The 27,957-nt window shown below is 32.6% G+C and overlaps 4 protein-coding genes across 8 annotated transcripts in view; 1 reads left to right on the forward strand and 3 right to left on the reverse strand.

The window, feature by feature from the left end:
- Positions 1–209: 209 nt before the first annotated feature.
- IntS2 (integrator complex subunit 2) lies at positions 210–15,634 on the reverse strand. The gene is made up of 14 exons (XM_072527642.1): positions 15,498–15,634; positions 15,167–15,442; positions 14,177–14,542; positions 13,793–14,057; positions 13,162–13,371; positions 12,949–13,108; positions 12,515–12,797; positions 12,082–12,296; positions 11,649–11,940; positions 11,064–11,482; positions 10,805–11,002; positions 4,160–4,327; positions 616–829; positions 210–551 (listed from the first exon to the last, which is right to left on the reverse strand). The coding sequence occupies exons 1-14, from the start codon at positions 15,511–15,513 to the stop codon at positions 262–264; spliced, it is 3,372 nt and encodes a 1,123-aa protein (XP_072383743.1). The 5' UTR covers positions 15,514–15,634; the 3' UTR covers positions 210–261.
- On the reverse strand, positions 4,833–10,527 carry LOC140437861 (probable ATP-dependent RNA helicase DHX34). Its single transcript, XM_072527641.1, has 8 exons — positions 9,563–10,527; positions 8,305–8,705; positions 8,044–8,239; positions 7,612–7,920; positions 7,282–7,555; positions 6,808–7,110; positions 5,553–6,016; positions 4,833–5,458 (listed from the first exon to the last, which is right to left on the reverse strand). Exons 1-8 carry the CDS (start codon positions 10,395–10,397, stop codon positions 4,851–4,853), a joined length of 3,390 nt encoding a protein of 1,129 aa, XP_072383742.1. The 5' UTR covers positions 10,398–10,527; the 3' UTR covers positions 4,833–4,850.
- Positions 15,635–15,688: 54 nt separating the features above from the next.
- The window catches only part of LOC140437863 (solute carrier family 41 member 3-like), a 66,092-nt gene continuing 53,823 nt past the window's right edge, over positions 15,689–27,957 (forward strand). For all 5 annotated transcript variants that reach the window (XM_072527644.1, XM_072527646.1, XM_072527643.1 and 2 more), the window contains exons 1-2: positions 15,689–15,839; positions 16,626–16,752. The gene's annotated coding sequence lies outside the window, so the exon portion shown is untranslated. The remainder of the gene's footprint in view (positions 15,840–16,625; positions 16,753–27,957) is intronic.
- LOC140436153 (uncharacterized) lies at positions 20,277–27,621 on the reverse strand. The gene is made up of 4 exons (XM_072524861.1): positions 27,468–27,621; positions 25,114–25,353; positions 24,704–24,796; positions 20,277–20,596 (listed from the first exon to the last, which is right to left on the reverse strand). Exons 1-4 carry the CDS (start codon positions 27,532–27,534, stop codon positions 20,277–20,279), a joined length of 720 nt encoding a protein of 239 aa, XP_072380962.1. The 5' UTR covers positions 27,535–27,621.

Consider the following 27,957-nt stretch of genomic DNA (forward strand, 5'->3'; position numbering starts at 1 on the left):
TATAGACGTAAGTAATAACCACATTTTCATTTTAACATTAAAAATTTTAGGTTTTTCACTGATAGGATCGGAAACGTTCTGAAAATTTATAGATCAATTTTGGATAATTTTTAAAAAAATTTAATAATAAAATTTTATACCTTTGTACAAAAAGAAGTTTTTACTTCACTGTATGTTTTTTTATATATATCTAAAACTATACCAAAAGAAACTATAAAAAACTTTATTGTATTAAAAAATAGATATACACCAATTTTAATTCTAATCTTGTTTGTAAACTTTGGCTTTTAAGACAGCCTGATCAAGAATCTCAGAAAACGTCCTCTGAGTCAAATCGCACAACTCGGCACTTTCTTGCGAAGCGATCTCCAAACTTTTCCCCAAATGGGCATCGAAATGGGAAGCCAATGAAGCCTGCGACTCACAAACTCGTGCCAGCTGCATCAGGAGATTGAGAATGTCTTCTGTCAAAGGTGGAAAAGCTTCGCTGATTCGAACCAAAGCTGGTAGAACGGGTTTGAACAGTTTTACTCGTTGGCCACTCGATAGACCTAAAATATGTCATATATAGCACGTTCTATATCACTTCAAATCGATTGTAAAATTATTTCTTACCTCCAAGAAGAGCGTACAGTAAATTTAACGCTGTAACACACAAATTCAGACTTTTCGGCAAAGCATACTGCAAACTTATATAGGAAAGTAACTGAATTCCGAAGATCTGTTTGTTGAGACTTGGTTGCTGCATCAATTCTTGCAAAAAATCTAGGGATATGTGCATAGAGGGCACTCCTTTGACGACAATTTCGATCAGCTCGCTAGGATATGTCTGCAAAGAAAATATAAATAGTGGACTCTCGACTTTAGAATAGAATAGATTGTCACTGAAAATTGTACAATTTTATGAACAAAGCTTATAAAAAGACAAAAAAATAACAATCAAAAATTTAATAAAATTACATAAATCGTCAATATCACAAAATAAAACATAATAAAATATACAATCCATTGCAAAATTTCACTAAATTGCAAAATAAAACCTAACGAACTAGTATACGAATAATTTAAGCCGCTGCATGTGATACCCAAATATATATAAAAATACTTTGTTACTTGTACCTAAACGTACTGTAATTTCTTAGTTATTCGTTAAGGAAACTCTTCCATTGAATAATATGGTCTTTCAGATAGATAGGCTTTTGTCAATTTACGGAACTTAAGGAATGAAGTTGTAGATTTAAGTTGCAAAGGGAGATGGTTGTATAATTTTTTTACCGAATATAATATAGATTTCTTTACTAACTCAGTGGACAGGATCAGTAAATACACATCAAAGCTTGAATTTCTGGTGGAGTAGTCATTATTAGTTCTTGCTGGAAAAACATGTAGGTGTTTACGAATCAAGCAAACAGTTTCTAGAATATATAAAGAGGGAAGAGTTAAAATCCCGTGATTTTTTAAGTAGCTTCTGCAATGTGTTATTCTACTGAGGCCAAAAAGATACATTGCTCTTTTTGGTAATTTAAAAATAGCATCAGATTGGGCAACTGCACTAGAACCCCAAAAAGGAAGAAATTTTACAGAATCAACGATACTAATCTGGCTGTTATTAAGAAGCAAGGGTTGAAGAGCTCCTTTATAGGATAATGTGATATCCACGTTAAAAGAGAGTAAATTAGAGTCGGACCAGGTTTTTATTTTTTTTTAAGTAGATCAGAAGTTATAATTACATGGAGAGTTGCAATATTAGAGTTCCTCCAGGTAATACTGGTATCATCAGCAAAAAGAAAAATTTTTTCATCAATTTTTAAGTTAGAGGTCTCATTTATAAAGATAAGGAAAAGCAGAGGAGCCAGTACTGAACCTTGTGGTACTCCACATACAATACTTTTTTGACTAGAGTCTGTATCATTTACTCTAACTAGTTGTTTCCTATTCCTCAAGTAAGATTGGAACCAATTAAAAGAAATAATTCGAATTCCGTAAAAATTCAGTTTTTTATCAAAATGTCGTGATTTACATAATCAAAAGCTTTGGCATAGTCACAAAAAACAGTGGCACTATAAAGATTATTGTTTAGTGCATCATCATCGCTGGTACATTTATTAGATAAAAAGCCGAACTGACTTTGTGATAAAATGTTGTTTTCAACGAGAAAGGACATATCTCAATAAGGTAATAAAGTCTCTCAATAATTTTGGATAGGACCTGTAGTAAGGCAATAGGTCTATAGTTGCAGACAATAGATTTTTCACCACACTTATGAAGAGGAATAATAATGGCTGTCTTTAGACACTTTTTCAAAGGAATCGTTAATTAGTGCGACTAGGACTTCCAACAGATTTTTTTGTGAGATTTAAGAAAATTTTTATGGATAGTCCATCAGTACTACAGGAAGATTTGCTTTTAATACTACTTATTATTTGGATTAGTCCAGATATATCAACTGGTCTTATAAAGAATCAACTCGAGACCTTTTTTGAATTGGGGAGATAGGAAATAGGATCTTGTTATGGAAAATAGCTGGTATTTGAGCTATGTTAGTTTTATTTCTAAGATCGTTTATTATGGACCAAGTTTCCCTTGAAACATTTTAAGAGCTTCCTAGCCGATTCTCATAGTACATTTTTTTAGCTGTTTTGATATACAGTAGTGAACGCATGGAACAAATGGTTGACAGAGTGGTAGAAGTCAGTGAAGAAAACGGACTGTCCCTAAACACAAAAAAGATACAATTTATGGTAATTACAAAAACCCAACAGCGCCAAGAAAACATAACAATACATGGAGAACCAATAAAAAAAGTTGAAAAATATAAATATCTGGGTACAATAATTAACGAAAATAATGAGTGCACAGAAGAGATTAAGGCAAGAATAGGACAGGCAATTTCAATTTCTTTAAAGATAAGACTTCTGAGATGCTACGTGTTCTCCGTATTATTTTATGGGTTAGAGGCTTGGACTTTAAAGAAAGATGTTTCGGACATGTTGGAAGCCTTCGAGTTATGGGCCTACAGAAGGATATTAAGAATAAGTTGGGTGGATAGAGTCACGAATGTCGAGGTGTTGAGAAGAATGGGAAACGATAAAGAGGTTTTAAATACAATTAAAGTCAGAAAATTGCAATATCTGGGACATATCATGAGGGGCGAGCGTTATAACTTGTTGCAATTAATAATGCAAGGAAGAATACAGGGTAGAAGGAGTCGCGGAAGAAGACGCATTGAGTGCTTGGTTTAACTGCACGTCTGCTGACCTCTTTAGAGCAGCGGTATCGAAAGTGCAAATTGCCATGATGGTGGCCAACCTTCTTAGAGGAGATGGCACGTGAAGAAGAAGAAGTGAACGCATATTCTTGACTGATATGCGGATACCTTTGGTAGTCCACAGTTTGTGATGTTTTGACTTAATTGGAATTAAAGAAAATGACTTATTGAAAATACAGACAAACTTATCTATCTAAAAAATCAGTGAAATTATAGTCCACGTCCACAGAGGGAAAGTGCCACTCAGAAGTCAAGCACAAAATTTAGAATTTACTAAAGTTCTGAGCGGAAAAATCCTACTCAAACGTTGGGTTTTCGAGGATTGTTTGTTAAGAGTGTTAAACTTGGTATATACTGCTTCATGGTCAGAGAGTCCTGCATAAATAATTGTAGAACGTACATCAAGGGGTGAGAAATCGGAGACAATATAATCAATTATGGTAGGTGATGTTTTAGTAATTCTTGTAGGTTAATTAACGTGCATTGTGAAACCATACGATTTAAATTTATTGACCAAGGATAATTGGGTAACACAAGCAACAGCGTAATTAATATTCAAGTCACCGCATAAAATCTTTCTGCTTTTATTGGGCAGGTCGTCTAACAAATTTAACAGGTTCTGATAAAATAGTTCCGTGGAAGAATCAGGTGATCTATAAATGCAAAGAAATTATAGATTAAGATTCCTGTTATAAACCAATGTAAACTCAAAAGAAGGATTCATTCAACAAAAGTCATATTTTGTTGAAATCATTATTTGTAGAAAGAATTAGGGTGCCACCATGAGCTGAACTTGGACGATCATACCTAGCAATTGTGGTATTTCCTTCTCGCTTATATCCAAAACTTTTTGCATTACGCATTTAATAGTCGAAAAAAAAAAAGACTAACCTGGAAGTGAACCAGTTTGCAGAGCGTTGTATCGGCAATGAATGCTTGATGCAGATAACTACAAACCAGAGAACGAACTTCTTGCAAAGCCCATTCTCTTCCCGGTACAGTTTTATCACTTTCCGTTTCTGAACAGGTTTCGATCAACATCTGAATGGCAGCAGATTCCTGAAACACCGAAACGAAAACAAAGCGTTAATAGAATTATTTATTGTAGATATTAGAGTACTTGTAAGAATATATTGAAACATTTCACTTTTCCCTCCCTTTTGATCCCTCCACCCGGGTGGAGGGATCAAAACACAGTAAAAAATATATAAAAAAGTAAAACAATATTAACTTACGAGCTTTTTATCAAATATACGTTTACTAGATAAAAATACGGTTCCAAAATTAATACACTTTATCTAAAAGATTTTTTATGATTCCAAACGGTAAACTCTGGAATTTGGGTTAACACCGTCGAATTTACCAGAAGAAAATATTTTATATACTTTATGTAGATATTGCAGCACTGAAAACACTATAAATTGAGAAAATCCTCATTTATCCGGTTCGAGGGACCAAATACAGTAAAAAGTATATAAAAAACAAAAGCAGTGTTACACTATATGATTTTCGTCATCATAGAACTATAAAATAACTCAAAATATGTCGCTAAATAATAAAACAGTTAAAAAATAGATACACTTTATTTACACGACTTTTTATGTTTTAAGATATCGACAGGAGTCAGTAACAGATCTTTCCCACAAACCGTACAATGGTAAGATCTGGAATTTGGCTTAACAACTCTGACTTCTTCGTTACTACTATCGCCAGCCGGTTCCTTACGTTTCTCTTTACAAAATTCTTCGTGTCGAATGTTGCTAAACAGAGTCGAACCCAATCTGGAAGATTTGCAGTGTTTACAAATAAAAGGAGTGTTGCAAATTTCTTCTTCTAGATCGTATGCCCATTGTTCTTGTAGAAGACACGCATAGACAACATTTTCTGTAACATTTACGCCGCCGTATTGGTAATTCTTCGTGATGGGATAGTCTTCAACAAAAGGATTTTTATCCACTTTTTCAGTTTCAAATAACTCGCAGTCGTGGTTGTATAACTCTTTGAGATCTGCTGGTAGAAGTCTCTTGACGTTATAACTCACTTCGGTAGTCATATAATTTACCAAATTTTCGGTTAAATAGAAGATATCTTTTTGGTCGACTTTTTCGCTTGCCGGGTTTTTCAACTTTGTTTCTAGTTTCATTTTCCATATTTTCCTTAACTGTACAGCCTTCATTAATAAAGCTTTGCCTAAAAGTAAAAAAAAAATGCTGCATATTTACTAAAAACAAGTGAAATACTTTTTATTTTGACGTGCATCTATGAAATTTAAAATAGATCTCACCTTGTCCAAAATAAGGTACATCAAAAAGTAAAAAATCGTCCACTACGAACTTCGTAAACGTAGCATTCGTAGATACAGTTTTCCCCAAAAGTAACAACGTCTGCAAAGCTGGCATTCTCATTGTATTCACCAAATACACTTTTTTCGTCTCCAATATCGTCTGATATACCAACACTTGGTGCTTCCGGCTGATAGGTCTTTTACTAAAGTACCCAGCTGGAGGTACTTCTATGTTATCGTTGTGCAATTCCAAAACTTCTGTATTCGAGGCGAAATAGCTGTCAGGGCGAAGAAAAACGTAATTATTGTGTTTGGTATGGTATAGCCGCTCCGAAACTGTTTTGGAAGAGTTGAACTCATCTTCCACTGCTACCTGTGGGTAAAGACCGCTTGTTAGGATTAATTTCAGCATCATTAGGTCCCTGTGGCTGTCAGCAGATGCTTCATTTAAAAGTTGTTGAAGCCTAAAAGTCAAAACATTCAATAATCATTATTCACACAACTAAAGAAACGCCACTGTGAGAAATTATGGGCCTAAAACTTAAAAAATAAAAATTTGAGGTTTGCGACCAAAAAAATTTAAAAATTTGAAGTCTATAGCATAAAAAAGCAGTGTTCGAAGACAAAACTTACAAGATCCCAAAGATTAAAGTCAACAATGTAAAAAAATTACAAAGCATAAAATAAACAACCTAAAAGGAGAACTCTACAATCTACCAAACACAAACTCCGAGATTTGAAACTTACTGCGGAGAAAACCCGTGAAGTCTATAGTCAACTGAAGGAAAACTTTGAGGTCCATAACTTAAAAAAGACAAATTTTCAACTCTACACACTACAAAAGACAAATTCTTTTGTCTTCAATTCACAAAAAAATATATCTGAAATATATAATGAACAGATTGGACAAAATCTGAACTCTACAAATAACAAAATACAAATTATGAAGTCCTGCACATACAGAAGACTAGTTTTAAAGTCTACAATCTACAAAGGCAAATTCTGTAGTCTACAACCCTTAGAAAACCATATCTGAAGGTGATAATGAACATATTAGACAAATTCATAATACTTAGAAAATACAGATTATGAAGTACACTGCTTCCAAAAGACAGATTTTAAAGTTTACAAACATAAAAAAGACAAACTTGGAAGGCTACAATCTGGAACTGACAAATTTTGAATTCAAAACAGACATAGTCTATGAAAATCTACATTTTTCATTTGTTAGTTTTTAATTAAACCAAACATTTACCTTTTAAAGTCATGTGATATCCTAAATTCCACATCTCTAATATCAAATTTTCCACTATCCTCACCAGCTTCCCCGGAATTATACATTTCGTATTTGAGTTGTTTTCTACTCTTAGATCTTTCTTCGTTTTTCAACTGATATCTCATAGATTTCAGTTGTTTCAGTTCACCCAGCCTGATGGACCGTTCGCCACTGCTTAGATTGGTTTCAGAAATCTTCGGTAAGAAGTCAGCTTCTTGCAAAATCTCTCTGAATTGCTTGATCAGTTTTGTTACTTCGTAGAAACGTTGTTCCTCGATACACCTAAAAATAAATTCACTTTTCTTTAAAAAAATTAAAATAGATTGAGAGTATTAGAGGGATGATTTTGAAGCTCAATGAGACAAATCTAAAAATTCTGTGAAAAAAATAAACTGACCAAATCAAAAGAAACTCAAAACAATCACAAAGTAAGGCAAAATCTTACATACATACCTTTTTCTTGCCCAGACTTTCGAACTATACCCGCCCTCCCTCCTGGAATGTCCTTTGGCTGGAGTTGATGATTGTTTTACAGTTAACCATTCTTTGTAGAAATTAAGTAAGCTTATGGGATCTCCGTGATCTGATTCTATGGGTTTTCTAAGGTCTCGGGCCTCTAGATCCCTCTGAGCCTTTTGCGTTAAGGGGCTCTGAACGCTTAGAAGAGACGCTAACGCTAGTACAGAGTTAACATTGCCAAATACTGTCGACATAATCAACATTTTACCTAAAAACCAAAAGCAACTTAAACAAATATTTACTTATATTTTTTAACACACTTACCTATTTTTAAATCGACGGGCAACTGACTCAAGGAGTCTCCCAATTGCGTCAAAGCTAAAAATTCTTTATCCAGCTCTAAAGCTCCAATAAACTTAAGTTTTTCCATACTTTCCTCAAGTTTTTCACCCGACGGTCTTTCTATGAATGGGAAATTTGTTATGTCATTAAGGCCTAATGAAATCATGTGCAACAACAAAGAGTCTAACGGGACTTGGTGAATCTCAGCGGGGGTGAAAAAATCGAAGCTTTTAAGATCTTCTTCGGAGTATAGTCGAAAACATATACCCGGGCCGGTACGGCCAGCTCTACCTTAAAAATATCAACAGTTTATTACGATGTGCCTTTACATGCAACACAATGTAAAACAAAATTTTGGAATCAGAAATGTAAATCGAAAGAAGGAATAATACTTATACAACATATATTTCTTACCTGCTCTCTGTTTGGCACTATCTTGGGATATACTACATTCACTTAATTTGTTTACCCCAATCTGCGTATTGTAGCTCATTCTATTCACTTTGCCAGAGTCAACAACAAATCGTATTCCATCAATTGTGACTGACGTCTCAGCTATATTTGTTGAAATAATACATTTTCTAACACCTTCAGGAGGGTAATCAAATACCTAAAATCAGTTTAAATGTGCATTTATTTCTAATAAATTAAAATTATTTTTTATCTTGTACATACTTTATCCTGCTCTTCCAGAGACAATGAACTATGCAATGGCAAGACAATCCAGTTCTTCTTACTCTCACTGTACTCAGTAACAGCATCAGCTAAAGTTGAGATCTCTGAAAATCCATTTAGAAAAACTAACATATCACCCTTTTGATTTTGAGTGTATTTTTCATCTATCAATTGCAAAATTTGCAAATATGGGGTACAGTCTAATTTTTCTCTCTTTCTTTCATAGGGATCTTTTACTATAGGTCTATACTGGATATCTATTGGATACAGTCTTCCTGGTACTTGTATTATTTGTATGTTTTCTTCAGAGAAGTAATTAGAAAATAATTGTATGTTTATTGTTGCTGACATTAGAATTAACTTAAAGTTGTCTCTTTGATGTAGAAGACATTTCATTATGCCTGAAAACATTTTCCTGCATATTAAGTTAAATATATAGGTATACAGTATAATATATCACATGAGCAAAATTACACAACAGATTTACTTTTGAGAAAAATGTTTAAAAAGAAATATTTGTTATAGTGTTTACTTGTATTTGTTCAAATCAAACTCGTTGCGTTAATTCGATAGAATTTTATTAACAGACGACGAGTTGACTGATCTGAATCCTACCTCACAATAAACACTCTAGTATTACTTTAGAGGAAACATAAACTTGTGCACCCAATATATAGAAAGGATACTAAAAATATATATCTCTTTATTTTTGATCTAGCAAAATTGTTATAATCTACCAAAAGTAACTGAAAAGTCATAGAAATATAAAAACTTTACATTTAAAATAGACCAAAAGAAATGTTTTTTCCACTGCTGTAATAGAAGCCTAACAAAAGAATTCAGACTACTTTACTTATCTGTCCAAAAAAGCTCTTAAAATAATCAAACTCATCAGGAAAATCTATTTAAAATGATCAGAATAAAATAGGAATTTTAGCCATTAATATAATAAAAAAATACCAAAAAACACATTACGAAAACAAACATTTCATATTTAAAAATGTTCAAAGAAAAATAGCAGTTGTTCCCATAAATGTATGGGAATACCAAAAAATCCAATTTTATTTAGACAAACTATTAAAAAACCTGTCATCCAGAACATAAAAATCAGATATTTAAAATGACCAAAACAAAATATAAGTTTTTGCAACTAATATAATGAAAGAATGTCAAACATCCTGATTTGTTTAGTGCTGTTTTAATACTACATTAAAATATTGAGTTTGATGGTACAATAAATAGATAATCTTATACATACCTATTAAAAAGTCACCATGTAAATTTCTTTCATGCACTTCATCCAAAATTATAACATCATAAGATTCCAAGGTTTCCTTTTCGGATGCTTGCCTTAAAAGAAGCCCTTCTGTCATAAAAATTACCTTAGTATCAGCCCTCTTTGTCTTCTCAAACCTGATCTGGTATCCTATAGTGTTTTTGTAGTCACTTAATGTTTCGTAAGATACTCTCTTTGCTAAACTTACACAAGCAATCCGTCTAGGTTGAGTACATACTATTTTATTGTACCCTGCTTCTAATACGTATTGTGGTACTTGTGTTGACTTACCACAACCTGTATCTCCTGCTATTAGGAGTACTCTAAAAGTTTTTAGCTTTTCAATTATTTCAGTTTTGTGTTGTGCAATCGGTAAATCGTTTTGGAAAAGTTTTAGTTTTCTCAACTTGGAAAAACTCATTTTTTGTTGAAAATCTTGGTAAACTTTTATAACGAGCAAGAAATCATTAAACTCATCCATCGATATTTCAACTCTTCTACCATTTCTGTCTAGTACAGGAAGTTTTTCATACAAAAGGGGAATCTCTTTCATAAATTCTATGTAGAGTAGTTTTATTTTATCCGCATCCGATTTTTGTATCGTTTGCAACGATTTATATTTTTCAAAAAACTTCCAAAAGTCGTTTGTATTACTTAAGTTGGCTTGCTCTTCTAAAAACCTTAACAGTTCTCTTTTGTAGTCCAAAACAGTCTTTTTAACCCGAGTTTGTTTTGCTGCAGGTGATCGTGATCTAGATCTAGACTTCCTTCGTTTGTATTTATACCGTTCGTGTTTTCTTCCATCATTATAATCCATTTTGTTTTCACTTTCACTATTTCACCAAAAATCAAAGGATTTTAATGTTTATTTACAATTTGGCGATTTACAATTTTTAGGTTATATTTGTATTTTTCAGCTGTCAATGTCAGTAAAGGCAAGGCCTTGAATTATACAGGACGGCATTAAAAAATGTTTAAAGGAAAAAATATTAATTTCATAATGTAATTAAATTCAAATATAAATTGTTATATTATGGTTAAATTAGATATTATTATGACCAACATATATTACTAAATTCCTGAATATAGAAGACGAACCTCATTTTTATTTAAAACGTTGACGAAAAACTCATAAGTATTTTTTATGAAGAAAAAAATATTTTTATGCACAAAACCGTAATATATACTCAAAATTTAAACAATTATTAATAATAAAATGTTTACCTGAGCAGCAATACAAGCTCTACACATATCTTCTCGATCCCCTTCATTCATGACTTGACCAGCTTGATCTAATCTTAGATTGGACTGCAAGTGTTGCATCAGCTGACTTCGGGACGATGCCAGACTAGCCCTTAACACTCTGAGGACGATAGAGTACATGGGGGCGCAGCGAAATACACGTTCGTCGCATCTCATTATCTAAAAAATAAATATTTTTCGAATGTTTGTACATATTAAAAAGTGTAATTTTTTATCATACCTGTAAGGGATCTTCCGCAACATCAATTCTTGTTAAACTAGAAAAGTCATCAACGAGATTTTTAACAGTCAGAACCCATAATCTTCTAGGTAAAACAGTGTTAAGTCTAAACCATACATCCTTATACAAATCTTGTAAATATCGTGGTACATTATCTCCCAGAAAACTCTTAGAATGTTGGGCGAAAATTTCCACAAAAGGCCAGATATCAATAGCTTCTTGCTTTAACAACATCTGTAGAAGTTTCGCACACTTCAGGGGGTTAGTTTCGATTTCGTCGAACGATTCCACTACAGACATCTCGGGTATGTGTACAGGTTTATACTCGGTGTGCATAGCCATATCATCCAGCCAGTCTTCCACTAGCGTTAGGTGGGGAAAATGAGTAGCCAGGAGTTTTAATAGGGGACCAAATAAACCTGAAAAAAAAAGGCAATGGTTTTTAGATAAATTTTTTGATCAGGGCGTCATCAAAAACGAAATAATATATATGGTTCCTCAATGATGTGGCTTTAGGTAACTTAAAACATATTTCAACTTTTATAGACAAATTTTAATACTTTGAGTGAATATAAAATAACATACCTGAGTAGGAGCTTTGATCTTTTTGGGCGTGGTGCAGTAAATACTTGATAGGTAGTTCGGACATAAATTCCGGAGTGTACTTCTTAATTTTCCTACCGCTGGATGCCAAAAGATGAGCGTTGTTCAATCTACAGTCTTCGTAAAGTAATAAATAATACAATAGTAGAAGTTGGGGTGTTAGGCTCGTATTATCTACTACAACGTCTTGATATTCGGAGTTAACTTCGAATTCCATGTTGAAAATTGAGTGCTTTTGGTCGAAGTATTGGCCAAATATGGAACTTTGGAAAACCTGCAATTATGATTTGATGAATTTCAGCCTTGTTTAAGTACAATCGACAGAGGAACATAAAATTTCAAATAAACTTAACAATCACAAAAATAAAATAAAAAATCGTTTAGATATGTTTATATGTATTAACAATTCACTTACTTTCCGTATTTCATTTTCTGTTAATGGTTTGTTCGTATGGACGTATGGCAATATGATGCTGTTTACATAAACCTCTACTAACATTCTTAGAACGGGATGTAGAGGACTGACGCTAGTACAAATTTGTTTGTATATCCATTTCTTGATGTTAACATTGTGTTTAGCAAAAGCTCTTGATTTCAAAAGTTGATGAATACAATGGATCGGTAGAAAACCTTGAAGTCATTACAAAATATATTAACAAATTGGTTTTATACAATTAGATGAATAACGTCGTTGAAGACAATAAGAAAAATACGAGGAAAGTTAGTAAAAATAAAAAAAGAAAAGGACATCAACGAGAAAGTGACCAAATTTGAAAGATGTAAATTGGTGCAACTACATAATGCTTTCTTAAAATAACGATCAAAAGTTGTGTTAAAAAAAATCTTACCTGTCATATTAGCATTTAAAGAATTCGTAACAGGTACTTTAACAGCATGGGCAGTGACGACTTGTTCAGTGAAGATTTCTTGAGTGAATACTTGCTTCATTCTGGTCATATTGTTGTGTCTGATGGCGATTTTCATACCCAGTGTGGCACAGACTAAATCGCAGATAGCGCTCAGCTGGTTGCTATGAAAATGAATCGCCATGAGCAGCAACATTTCACCAAAAGATGCTGTTACTCCACTCGTTGATTCGAAGTAAGCTTCTTCCCTGACTAACCATTGAACCTATGGAAAGTATTTGCTCATACGGCGGAAGTAAAGATATAAAAAAATATGGGATGGATAAATTTTATGTTTTATCACATATATTTTTTTATTTTTTCCAAATATTTGAAATTAATATCATCAACTATGAACAATCTTTTTAACTACTTACCCACTCGATACTGCGTCTTTCATGTTCCGATACAAGAATCAACGAAGGACAAGCTATCAACATGCAAAGACCTATCGAAACGAACCTGACACCAGCTGGTGTTGGATTTGGATGCGAAGTTAACAGTTGAACAATAAGAATAACTTCGTCATCTTGAAATCTAAAGTAAAAACAAGATTAGTTTAAAAACAAAAACTGGCCAAGAAGGCTTACTTTATTGCAGCAATTCCTCTAAGGGCGCAATACAGTCTCAATAAAGCCGAAGCCTGTACTACCATACTGTCTGGTAGCTCTCCTTCTGGAGAAGCATCTATGATTTTCTGAAGTCTCTTCGACAATTCTTCTCGCAGTTGTTGGAGAGCATTGCTTGATACTTCACCCTTGCGCTTTTGACCAGTCCTGATAAACGAGGCTATCCAATTTCTAAAAAAATATATTCAGAATATTTCAAAATTCATTTTAGGTTATAATATATGCAAACCATTTCATGTAACAATAAAACACTGAAAACGTTGTTTTTAAAACTTCCACAAAATTTATTTTAAATTCTTATCACTACAGCTGTTTCGGCTGATTGCCTTTCTCAAGTGATCTGTTTTTGGCATGGGTTTACACTTTATAGTCTCTAATGGAATAGGTTGAGGAGGGGAGAACTGTTTGTCTCAAGCTGGTCATTCAAAACCATATAATTCTTATTTTTTGTTTTCATTTTATTGTTACATAAAATGAATTTCCATCAAGTAACGGTCGAATCCATCAATTATTTGCAAACCATTTCATTAACAATACAAGAAAATCATTTCATTAACAATAATAGATGACCCTTTCCCATTATTCTAAGTACCTTATGGTTTGATCATTTCCCAATAACAATCCTGAGACAAAAGCGACCATATCTCCCTCTGAATCAGCACCACCATCTTTACCAATACGATCCATAGATAGACTAATTGCCAATGCAGGCATTCGACACAGTTCCACACATTTACTTCTTATAGACAATGATTGGGTGGGGTTCATTTTGCAAAGTACTGATATTGTCTTTGTTCTCACCACACTGGATATGTTTTCTTCTTGTTTTTCTCCAGTTTGAATCAAATATGTTGTAACTAAAATGTATAAAATATAATTCAATTAACAATAATGATAAAGTAAAGTAATAAATTTATTTGTTTTTATTATTTTATTCCACATTTATAGATTTAAAAAAAATTATTATTTTACATACCTTCCCTAAAAGAATCAGGAAAATTTGCCACAATTCTGCAGATAATAGCAGGGCCATTGTGGACTCTCAACAATGTTTCTGCAATGCTACATATGTTCAAAGTTGTAGGTAATTCAGCCAGTGCAATGCATATAATATCCGATAATTCCTCAGCAAATATGTCGTTATCAAAGAGCTCAGAAGATTTCATGTAGGAATCTTGTTCTGATGTAGATTCAGTTCCTTCTTGGATTTGTGACTGGATGAAGAGCAGTTCTCCAAGGAGGATGCTCAGCCTACGAGTCATGTCACTGCGCTCATACTCTAACGCCATACTTGTATTAGATAAGTTTCCAATTAGTATGGAATCGTTTAGCAAAGTATTGCCTAAAATATATTATTATAAATTAGTATACACTTACTTATACTATCAACTCAATCTGATAAAATTAAATTAATAACTCAATCCTAAATCAAACAATAACTGTGTGGAAGTTTTTCAAAATTTTATACCACTTATCTGTAAGGCTTAATTTGATTAATTCATTTTTGTGTTCAGAAATTAATTTTATAGAGAGCTTAAGATTTAGTGGAATTTCATGACCGAGAACAGACTACTATGGCCAATTTTGCTTTCACTATTTATTTTTAAACAGCAAAGGTGTTTTTTCTTAATAATTATTGATATTGGATTCTGTGCCACCTTTAAATTTTTTGTTTAAATTTTAGGTTTGTAGAACCTGTGATATTGTATGGTACTAGTATCTGTTTTTCACTATTCCACTTCAAAGAAAAAAAATTATGTGGATATTTCTGAACTCAATTACTGTTTTAAATTAATAACCAGTTAATAATTTATGTGAATAATCTAACAAAGCTTGGTTAAAATTTTATTTTACTAATTGCTCTTAGTCTTAGAAAAACAAATTTTAGTATTTATAGTTTTTTCCAATTATTTGAACAACAATATACATTGATCTGGTAGCCAAAAAAGGCACATTACACACATACCCTTTTGTCTAAGTTGCTGTTCTTTCTTTACGTCAATTTCTAATTTGTGAAAATCAATTGAAAGTAGAGCAACAATAGAATTCACCAATTCCATGCCAGAAACTATTGTTAAAATAGTCACTTTCATATTCATGCACTTTTTGGAGGTATCAAGGGGCGATATCAAACCCATTCTAACCAGACATGGTAAAACTGGTCGGATTTCTTGCTCACTGCATTTGGCAAGCTCTTCAACATTAACATGCTGAATAGCTCTGAAAACTTTGGGATCGACTCCTAAAAATAGAAAGAATGACTTTAGTATAACATAAATTAATAAATTAAAACCCACCTTTTTTGAAAGACATTTTGAAAATTTCTTTACGACGGCAAATTCTAAATCTAAGCCATATGAATTTGTTTACAAACTAGCCGGGCCATTCCTGTATCTACTGTCACGTCTGTCACTGTCAGAGAGTGTGGTTAAGTTCTACTTCTGCAACGCAAATGACGTGAGTAGTTTCAGTAGATTTCAGTTTCAGGTTTCAGCCGTCATTCTTTCAGAAGGTACAAAGTCATATTTTTTATCTTCTCTCTCTCTATATATTTTATTCAGGAGAAAGTAGAATAGAACTTCTATTAAATGAGAAGAAGCCGGCGACATCGACAGCAACAGGAACGGCCTAGACCATGGGTGAGTGATTTTTAAATCATGCTTAGGAAATAGCTTAAATTCTGCAAATAATAAAGTATTCAACTTGTATCGTATTATATTTATTCGATTGTATTTCCTGAAGTATTTGTCAACAGTATTATACCAGTATTATTCTGGTTCTCCCTTAATTTTAGAAATATCTACCCTACCTACTCTTCTATTCACGTTTTCCTAAAATGAAAATGTGCTTTATAAAATAATGCTGAAAATATAAGTATTTTCATATATTTATAAAACATTCAAGAAATTATGAAGCCTAAGGGACACAATTGAAAAACAATGTATTCAATTCTTTTCCTAAAGCTAAATCTGTGGTTCACCCACCTATTCCTCATTGACTTCTGCCCTTTTAGTTTATATATTTTTCTGTTTGCATATTCTTGGATGTTTCACGAAGAGATAAGTGTTACTATTGTTGATATTTTAAAACGTGTTTTAAAAACAGTAAATAAATGAAACAATCCACTTTGATTAAATTTTTGTTCATGAGAATAAAACAAAATATGTTACATTTTTTGTAGCTAAAAAAGTTATGTTAAAAACTTTTTGAAAACACTATAATAGAAATTCTTTTACTTTACCCCAACATATAAACAACAATATAAACTTTTCGAAGAGTTCACTTATGATGTGCATTTTGATGCCAATATAACTGTCTAGACTCTAAATCTTTTTTAAATAGGGAGTAGTGTTGTTCCCTAGTTTATTTATAAATTAGCACTTGCTTTAAATGTTGAATACAAGTATTTTGTTTTTTATTTCCAGGATGAAGATTATTTTTGGCTCTTACCATCTGCCGGGAGTACCTCCAAGTGCGACACTGGATCCAAACATCACTTTTATCATTCGTACACACTGTTTAGCCATTTTTGGAGGACCTCTAGGCAAAGGGGTAAGTTTTTAAACATTATAATATATAGAACAAGCCTAAATAGACATCAATTTTACTCAATAGAAGCTGTCACATATATTGGCCATTATCTATTAAATAATTAAACCAAATGTATCAAACAGCTGAAATGAAATACTTCCAGAGCTTGACCTTTTTCATTGACAATTTGCTTCCAAACAAGTTTTATTGTTCAAGATACTCTTATAATGTTTAGATGTTTGCCATGGAAATATTGCAAAGTACTCATGTATAGCAGCAATGGTTTCTTCATCGGATAAAGAAGTTTTTAGATGATGACATCTTCTATTTCAGAATTATTGGAAGTCTTAGTTAGCCAAATTTAGAAAATAGGGTGGATGTTCCAACACTTACAAGATATCCATCAATCTCCTTGTTGACAAGACATTTTTGTGTCCAGTTTTCATAAATTGACAGTAAAAGTCTCTAGTTATGGTTTTACAATTTTACCTAAAGAGTCAATCAGCAAAATTTCTTTTTTATTCTAAAAGACTGACTCCATGACCCTTTTTAGTGATGACTAAGCCCTCATATTTAAAGGAACTGAAGAACCATATTCTCTACATTGCTTAAGCTAGCTAGGTGCCAAGGGTAAAGTGGAAACCATATTTCAATAGTGCCGTATCTTAATTTTACTTCAAACATACTTATACATTTCTGATCTAAGGAGAGCACATATTCTTATTTTGTTAGTTATTTCATGTATCTTTATATCATAGACGTATATATACATATACTGAGCAGTCTGTGGAGCGAAATGATGACTATCTTGTTTTTGTTGTTCGATCTGTCTCACTCTTACAAATAGTAACACTGTGACAGTATCTTTTATGTGGGGAAAAATAGACATATGAAGTTAGGTGATGGTTTGCAGTTGCAGGTTGCATTGCAGTGTGTATTATATTGGTATTATTCATTATGTGTGTTGCCATATGGTCAATTATTTCTTACTCTCAGATCTAACTTTCAAAATAGGGCAAGAGTACATAATATATCAATATGTTTTTGTTTGTTTTTGATTTTTATACACGTTACCATAAAAACTGCATAAATTTGCATTAAAAAAATACATAGGTATCTAATAAAAAGCATTAAAATTATATAAAAATTAATAGTTTAGAAACACCTAAAAAGTAAACAGTTAAAATATCAGTATAAATAATGAATACAAAAAGCGCAAAAGAAGATACATTATAATAGTTTTTAAATAATTTTCATAAAATTTTTATTAGGACATTCACGTTCCGACTTGCGGTCCCACTTAGTAAGACTACTAGTTGGATATTCGTCTCCACTCACGCTCCGATTTGCTATCCAACTTCAGTTCTAGTTTGTTTTCAGGACGGTGTACATCGCTTAACCAAACAATGTATCGAGTAAATGTGATGTCATTGATGAGGTTGATTACAAAAATTACCTCAGAATGGAGAACTTCACTTTTTTGTCGCTTAACCAAACAATGTATTGAGTAAATGTGATGTCATTGATGAGGTTGATTACAAAAACTACCTCAGAATGGACAACTTCACTTTTTCCAAAAAAGATACCGTCATGCGTGAATGTGTCAGTACCGAACAACACCTTGTAGCAACTTTACGCTTTCTGGCCACTGGAAGGTCATTTGAGGACCTGAAGTTCAGCTGTAAAATATCTCCACAGCTATTGGGAAAGCTGATACCAGAAACTTGCAGGGCTATAATAATTGTTCCTGCAATTGAAAGTTATTTTCTATTATTTATTTGTAAAATAGGAATCTTTGATCAGCGATGTCAGAGAGACAGCACCAATTGAGATTTTTTTTTGAGCTGATGTAAGCAAATTGTATACAGGGAGTAAATATCAGTTACAAAGTGATATTGTAGTAAATTTACTATTTTAATTGGGAAAAAGCCACAGTATGAGCTAGAAATTAAATGTATTTGACGTTTGGACTTCCACTTCGGAAATCGTTATCAAAACATTCTGAAGTTGAAGTCGAAACGTCAAATAAATTTAATTTCTAACTAATATTCAGGCTTATTTCCAATTAAAATAGTAAATTTGCATAAGATGCCACAAGAAAATAACTTCAGAGCATGTAACAATAAAACACTGAAAACTTTGTTTTCAAAACTTCCACAAAATTTATTTTAAATTCTTATCACTACAGCTGTTTCGGCTAATTGCCTTTCTCAAGTGTGCCCACTTGAGAAAGGCAATTAGCTGAAACAGCTGTAGTGATAAGAATTTAAAATAAATTTTGTGTAAGTTTTGAAAACAAAGTTTTCAGTGTTTTATTGTTACATAAAATGAATTTCCATCAAGTAACGGTCGAATCCATCAATTAACTTCAGAGCAATATAAAGAAACAGTTACTTCTAATTTCAGTACAACTATGATTTAATTTTGGTTGTTTGTTGATAATTCTTCTGTAGTCAATACGGAGTGTTGGAAATTGTACCTGTGTGGGAGTGTCCGAAATAGATCTACATAAAGGAAAATGATTTGCCCTAACAAAAAATAGATGATGAAAAAGAATTTTAATAGGAGTAATTTTCGTGCAGTTGAAAGTTTATTTTCTATTAAATATTTGCGAACTAGGGATCTTTGCGTAAAGTAATTCATAGAAATCAACAGGTGCCGAAGGTCAACTGACTGAGGAAATTTTCGATCCGACCTGTTATCCGACTTCACTATTCACGCTCCCACTTCGTCGGAAGTCGGACCTTCAAGTCGTCCCTCTAGATGTTCCGACTCGTACCACCAGTTGTCCAACTAATCCAACCAGCCCACTCACGGTCGGATATCAGATCCAACTGCGGAAGTTGGACCACTAGTCGGACTAAAAATCGGAACGTGAATGGCCTGTTTAAAGATAAAACTATTTTGTTATTATTTATATTAGAATAAACCAAATTCTTAACGATTTTGTTTAGTTTAACGTTTAGTTAATGTAGAAAAAATCATTTATAAATGCTGTTTTATATAAATTCAAAAATTGTAAAAATATAATTCCATAAAATTTTAAACATACCTTTACCTTATACAAAACAATATGGCAACACTGTTACGGTAGATTATGTTCATTGTCCTAACCTAATCATTTACCAAAATGTCAGATTAAGGCACTTCTCATTTCCCTAGTCCCCTTCTGTGCTTATACCCCTTCTTAATGAACATGTTTCAGAGGTCTTTTCGTCAAGGCGCATTGCCGGTATGCTCGGTCTATGTTAATATATGTCTATGCTTTGTATGCCAATCCCCTAGCACCATATGATACAATTTGTGGATGGTTTCGCTATTTTTGTCTTGCTTAAACTTCCATTTTACATAATTGCTTTCTGTTTTCGGTTCTTCATTAGTGTTCCTATCACCTCATCTCAATTGGTTTTGTTACGTTTTTTTTTATTAAAATATTATTTTCGGATAGGTTAGGTTAGGTTATGTTAGGTTAGGTTATTTCCTGATGTGTATTTTTCACGATTAGATAAGAATAATAAACTAACAAGTAAAAAATAAAACTTTTATTAATGCACAGACTTATTGTGATATTTAATCTCTGTTACCTCATCATACACATCAATATCCTCCTCTTCTACAACTATAGCTGGACCCGGGAGTCCCCCTCCATCTTCAGGTTTTAATAGTGCAAAGCCGTCTAGCCCCATTCGTATGCAATCAAAGTGTAGAACCAACACAGTTGTTTTTAGAATCCTGGTTTCAAAGTCGAGGCACATGTGCAAATTCTGGCCGGGTGTGTAGATGTCGAATAGTCTCGCACAGGTTTCTATTTGTAGAGGTATGTAGGGAATTGGTATTGGTATACAGAGAGGTGGAGGATTTTTAGCTGAAAAAAATATATTTTTTAAACATATCCAAAGATAGATAGATAGATTTGTCTTTTTTTAAAAACAATCTGGTCGTTACTTGTGGTTTTCTTTTATCTTTGTCATTTGTTTCCTGCATCGTTTCGTTTTTAAAATCTTATCGTTTCTCATCGATTTTTTCGTGAGATTAATTCAATTACCCGTTGATTGATCATGAAGTCAAAATTTCAATAAGTTTTTAAGACTTTAATCTGCAATGTTTAACAGTCCACTTTAAGTTATTTTTTGTTCGTTTAATCTAACTTGAGTGTCACGAATTATTCTCGAAAAAAAAAAAAACAGAATAATCGCTATGCGATAAAGTATCGGTAAATACGATAAAAAAAGTAAAACTCTGAAATATTTGTCTGCTGGATAATTAAGGTAATCTTAGATATATTATGTTTAAATGGGATTAAGCCTCAATTGATTGTAATGAAACTTACACTTTTAACTAATATTTGGCGATTCAATTTCCACTTCGGAAATCGTTTTCAACATGTGACTTTTATTCTCACCAATTTTATATTTAACTTTATTTATCTTATAAACAACACATGATGAAGATAGAGAAGATTTGGAAAATCGTTACGCAGAACTACTCGCTGAAATAAACGAGAAAATTAGGTCAATAAATAGATCTCCAAAACCAAGTACAAAGGTAGAATTTAAACCGTTGCTACAATTATCAAATATCAAAATTCAAATCTATACGGGAAAAATCACCGAATAGAGATCATTTATCCAATTAATTGAGACACTTATCATTGATAATCCATCGTTAACAGACGTACAAAGTTTTATTTATTTTAAATGTTATCTCAATGAGGAATCATTACATTTGGTAGAACATTTGGAAGTTGTAAACCAAAACTTTGCAGTAGCCCTTGAAATACTAAGAAGACACTATCAAAACAGGGCAAGAGCTATCACAACAACAACCTATTGCACAAAAATGGAATTATTTGGACAACATAACCCTTCAGCAGGTTAAAAAAGCAGGACCAATTCTAGGAAAACGCAGAGAGTAGTTTAATCGCTCGTCCTAAGGTTTACTTCGACTGTGCTTTTTATTACCTTTAGCATAATCTGATTTAATTGGTCTGTTATATTTAAAGAGCAATGATAGCGGAATATGTTGACAGATATGAGAGCTAGGAGGGGACCAGTATGCGGTTCGGATCAATTTCTATTACAAATAATATTTAAATGCCTTATAAACAGACATGAGAAGATAAAACACCCGAAGACCGAGAAAGTAAACCTGGACAACCTAAGAAATCCAGAAATAGAAAGGCGATTGCGAGAAGAATTGAATAGAGAAGTCTTGGAACAGAGGAAGGAAACAATATAAGAAAAATGTAATAAGATTGAGAGGTTAACATGGGAAACGGCTAAAAGAATGAGATACATTAAAAAACATAAAAGAAAAGAGCTTTGGTTTGATGAAGAATGTTTACATTCTTCATCAAACAACAGATAAAACAAAATGAACTAGACATGCACTATACTCAAAGAAGAACACGAGAAAAGCGCCAAAAATTTGAAGAAACGACGAAGAAAAACGACCAAATACTAAAAATGGAGAAAGATTTCAATCAGGGTGACACTAGGGGAGCATATAAATTCCTGAAATAATTCAGAGAGGGACCACGCACGAATCTTTTTAGAAATAATCTTTTTAGAAATACTTACTGCAGGACAAATTATAAATGATGATGCAGTAATAAAAGCAGGCTGGAAAAACTATTTCGAAGGTCTTCTAACAGTGGAAATACAAAAAATACAGCTCATAGAGTAGATGAGTTAAAGATCAGAATCAGAGTAATGAATCAACATACCCACCCACAAGACACGAAATAATGGATTCCATTAAAGTACCGAAGAATAATAAAGCCCCAGGCATTGACAACATACCAGCTGAAATTCTTAAAATTGGAGGACATACACTGATACCTACATAGATTTCATAAATTAATAACAGACTTGTGGAATACGGAAGAAACTCCAGGAGACTGGAAAAAAGCAATTATATGCCCAATCCACAAGAAGGGAGACAAACTCAGATAGAAAAAAGACATAGGCACATCCTTAATCTGTGTGAACCATATGATGTTTACGTGGATCATAAACACGAGATTGAGTCACTTCACTGAGAAAATCATAGGAGAATACCAGAAAGGATTCAGACCAGGACGGCCAGCTGTTTAACGTAAAACAAATATTAGCTTAAACCTGGAAGCACGATATAACCATCTACCAAATCTTGATGTTCTCTTGTTAATAATTTTTTTATCTGGTTTTCTACATGGTTTTTTCAGATATTTACTTAGTGTCTTTGATAGAGATCTCGTACACGTGTTTCTTAGAACTCAATAAGATATACTTAGAAACATCTACAGACACGAGGATCATCATTGAGGAGACTTATGGAAGCTCGTTCCATTTTTGTCCATTTTCTAGTCACATTCTAATCAATTTATGATACATACCACCGTTTTAGACTATTTTTATGCTATCTGGAGATCTTTTTTTGACTGTTTTGCATATTTTGACAAGCTTTTCGAATGTTTTTCTATTAATCTTTGTTTTTTATTCTTCTTTTTATTCTTAAATCTAAACGTATCTAATTGTTTTAAGGACCATCTTCTGTTTCTTGGTTTTAGATGACTAGGTAAGTTGTCCTTTGAACAATTTAAAGATTACAAAAAAGGTAAGGGACTGTTGGAAATATACACAAGAAATAATTATATGAAAAAATTTATAGACGATAGGATAAATCCATGTAAACTTGAAACAAAACGCTTTATCGCTTTATTGATTTCTGTATCGACTATAATTGCTAATCCACCACCATGTATATATTGGTTATTTATGTTTCCACAGTAATATAAGGTACCAGTTTTTCTCGAAAGGTATCCTTGATTATTAGGCCACCATATTTCCTTTGTCTACTCCTTTACAGAATCTGGGGCTTCGATTTCCATGATTAGTATTATTGTTCACTTTAGTACTCATTACCCAGATGATTATATTAACCCCTTAGAGGACGGAAGGGGTTAAAGAAGCTAGTACTGAGAGTTGCAACTGTCAACGTCGAAAGCATGATAGGTAAACGCAGGGAGCTCGCCGATTTCATGCATAGGAGAAGGATTGATGTAAAAGTCGAGAGATCTTGGAGATATATGCAAGTTAAGATATAGTAGTTAGAACAGTCATGGCAGAAATGTAGTAGGTATTATTTTGAACAACGAATGGAAGTAACATTTTGTAAGGGTAGCCAGAAGAAGTGATAGAATAATAAGGGTCCAACTGAATACAGACAATATCAACGTGAACATCATATGTGCCCACGCCCCACAGGTAGAGTGTGAAGAACAGGAAAAGGAAGAATTTTGGAGGGCCCTTGATTCAAGATGCTCGAGATTCCTGTAGACGAAAAGTGTTTTATTGGAGATGATTTGAATAGACAGATTGGTACAGAAAGAGCGGGAATAGAAAGAGTTCATGGAGGTTTCGGGATGGGAATAAGAAATGATGAAGGAAATAGTGTAATTGACTTTTGCGCCAATGCTAATTTTATTTATGGAATCACCTTGTTTTCTTGATTGGTCTCCATGACTTTTTGCCGTTAAAACGTCTGATCTATTATAATCTTTTTTAGATCAGTTACTTCATATATAGCTTTACCAACTTATTCCAAAAAAATTTAATATACAAAGAAAATGTATTTAACAAATTTTGATAAGAAATTAATATCAGTCATACTTGTTACAAATTGATCTTTTCCCTATAGCGTTCTGAGTAATTTATGTATATCTATGTCAATCCATTATTTAATGATCTGTATTAAGATTTATATTCTACATGCTCTATAGTTTTTTTTTTTTTGTTTAAAAGACATTAAGAGCAAACTTTTTCTCGTTGACTACAAAAACCGTAGTAATTATTTCAGTTGTTAGACGTTTTCTCTTTCTATTGTTTGTTTCTTATATATTCTCAATAAAACTAGTAATTGCTTTAAGATGCCACAAGAAAATAACTTCAGATCAAAATTATAGTTTTATTTTACAAAGATATGAACTTACCCGAAAAGGCATTGGAATAAATACTTTTGTTATTCATAAAGACGTCCATGTTGATTCCAAAATTTTCAGGCACATAAGTAAAATTCATACATCCTACAATAAAAATAAATTATCAGACACTTTCTCCAAAGTTTTTAACTTACAAATTCTCCCTTTACCACAAAAAGCGTAAAATTGAGGATATTATTGAAAATTGACGATTTCATGCAATATACCTTATCTTATAGTGTGAATATGTTTTTGAAATGGAAATGGAGTTACCAATAAATATTCTATCTTTTGGATTTTTGAAAAATGTGAGTTTAGTTTTGAAATATACTTTAAATAAATCTTTTCCTCTTATCTTCCTAAATAGAAATTACATTGAAACATTAGTTCCGATGGGAATAAGAATTCGAGTATAGACTTACCTTCTCTGTTGAACCCGAATAGATTTAAATTTATTCCAAGACAGCATCCGCAGTTGAGGAAGCTTTGGCACGTGCAACCGTTGCTCCGAAAACCGATTCTTCTCACTCGTTTCTTGGGTGAAAATAAATTTGTCTTAGTCGAATACTTACTGCTAATCAACATGTTTTCGATTGATGTTATGCGCATAGGGTGTTTTGTGGCTGGGTCGTAATAAATGGAGCTGAATGGAAAATCGTCATCTGAAATAATAAGTTTTTGAAATATGCAAGCATCACTTTTTTTGTAAGGGAAAAAGCTACAAATGCCCATACACTGCCGAACGTAAAATCAGTGTCATCACGTAATTGGAAGTTATTTTAGAAATTTTTATTTGTTTCGATTTTTTTTTGGTTGTAATATAGTTTATTAATAGTTTAGTCATCAGAGATTTGACCTCTAAAAATCATACGAGCAAGCTGAATTTTGCCGAGAATATTAATTTTGGGACCTCAAATAAGGACTGAAATATCAGAATTTACAACAAATCGGTCAAGATGAACAAAATTTTCGGGTAGAAGCCTGAGATAGGAAACATAGAAATAAATTCAAATAATCGTCGTACCATATATTGAAGTAGGAAAATAAAAAAAAATACTGATTGATACCGGAAAATACTGAAAAATTATATATTGAAAGAACGGTTACAAATGGACTACCAATCCATACTATACTAAAAATACACGAACATTGGTAAAAAAATATATTTTTTGCGCATATCCGGCCAAAAGATGATTCCAAGACGGTAAATGAATAATTAGCTGCTAGGAAATTATTTTACACAGATGAAATTGTAGACATGATTACTCAACATGCAAATAAAGAAATCGAAATCATATAAGCAATGTTTTTTACAAAAAACGTGCAGTGAAGAAATTCACGCTCATTTGGGGTTTTTATATATGAGCGATGTCAAATCACCTGAATATTTTAGAGCTGTGGTCAAAACAGTTTGTTGCAGATTTTTTTATACTGTCTACCATTTGGTGAGAAAGAAACAAGAAAAAATAGACAAAGAGAGGATAAGTTTGCTCCAATCCGGTATGTTTGGAAAAAGTTTAACGAAAGATGTCACGCCCTTTATACTCCTAGACCATATGTAACTATTGATGAACAACTCCTTAGTTTCCGTGGGCGTTGCAGTTTCAAAGTCTACATTCAAAGTAAACCATGTGCGATTCTAAAACATTTTACATGGTATCTGCAATCCCTTATATTGGAAAAGAAATCAGAACTAGTACAGAGGCTTTACTAACACAATATGTCCTAAAGTTATGTGAAAGTATTTATGGAACTAAAAATTAACTAGAAATGGAACCTTAGGGCAAAATAAACCTGATATACCACTATCATTTCTGTTAAAGAAGAAAACTTTTCCTAGTTCAGATATTGCATAAGACTGTAATAAAATTGTGGTATCTTTTTCTCCCAAAAAAGGTAAAATCGTACTCTTGGTATCAACTTTTCACTCAAATTGAATAGATTAAATCACCAGGAAAACTGATATAGTGCTTTTTTTACAACGATACTAAAGGGGGTGTAGAGATATACGACGAATTATTGTGCCGTTCAAAAACTGTTGCAAGGAAAACTTGTAGGTGGCCTCTCAGAGTGTTTTATGAAATTTTAGATGGAGCAGGAATTATGCATATATTTATTGTATTTTCATCAAAGCAAAATTTGATGCTAGTTACAAAAACATACAAAGAAGTACATTTTTGAAGAACTTGGCCATGCAGCTCGTAATTCCACATTATAGAAGATAAGGGTATAGGACAAGTGCAGGACAATATTCTAGTAGGCCATAAACGTTGCCACATTTGTCCAAGAAGTGCAAACAGGAGCACAGAAGAAATATGTCAAGAGTGTATTAACAATTATTTCTGATTTTCTCATTTTGTTTTTTGACTAAATTTTTGAAACAATGTGTCGAAACAGAATTTTGTACTTCAGTAGCAATTCTAACAAAAGGATCAGATGCAAAAATTTTTACCATATACATCACTAGTACTTTGAACACGCGGTTAACTCGTTATGTTGTCTTGAAAAAGAAATCATCGATATCCTAATCGAATGTATTTTTATTGAAGGATTCTAGTCGTCACGGTCTAAGCTGCATTTTGCAAGAAACTATTGACTTGCGAATTAAATAGTAGTGGTAGTGTAAATTTCTCTTGAATCTTTATATTATTCCGACTTGTCATCAAGAGTAAACTACACAGTCCACTATGTACAGTGAACTTCACGGGGAAGTATATTTTCCAGGTCATTATTTCATTCATACAATCGTTTGAGACAAAAATATAAAACAACTTACCCTTTCTATAGGTTAAACTAACACCGAAAGTTAAAAAGAGACATACACAAAAACAAAAATACCACATATCAAACTGTCGATGTAAAAACCGTTAATATTTTTCGTCACTTTCGACTCTTCGCCGTCTGATTTCGATCTAAACAAAAGAAAGTTATTTCGGATGAAGAGCTGATGCATTTTAAACAGACGTAATGTAATTAGCGGTGTTTAATATTAATAGTCCATACGTGCAGAAAGAAACCAACAGTGGAACCACGCAATTTCACGAACGGCTGTCTTGTTGGAATAACCGTGTTATTGTTGATTTATGGAACTTTTTAAATGGTGTGTATAATGTTGCAGAATTTTATTCTTCTTTTCGAGGAATCGTGAATATTTTGCTATACAAATATAATAAGGTTGAAATATGAAAAAGAAAGTTTTATAAGAAACATTTCAAAAAAATCAGTTTTGACCGAAAAAAAATTTAATTAAATAACTACATTATTAA

This window comes from Diabrotica undecimpunctata, chromosome 3, assembly GCF_040954645.1.
Source record: "Diabrotica undecimpunctata isolate CICGRU chromosome 3, icDiaUnde3, whole genome shotgun sequence".
Lineage (NCBI taxonomy): Eukaryota > Metazoa > Arthropoda > Insecta > Coleoptera > Chrysomelidae > Diabrotica > Diabrotica undecimpunctata.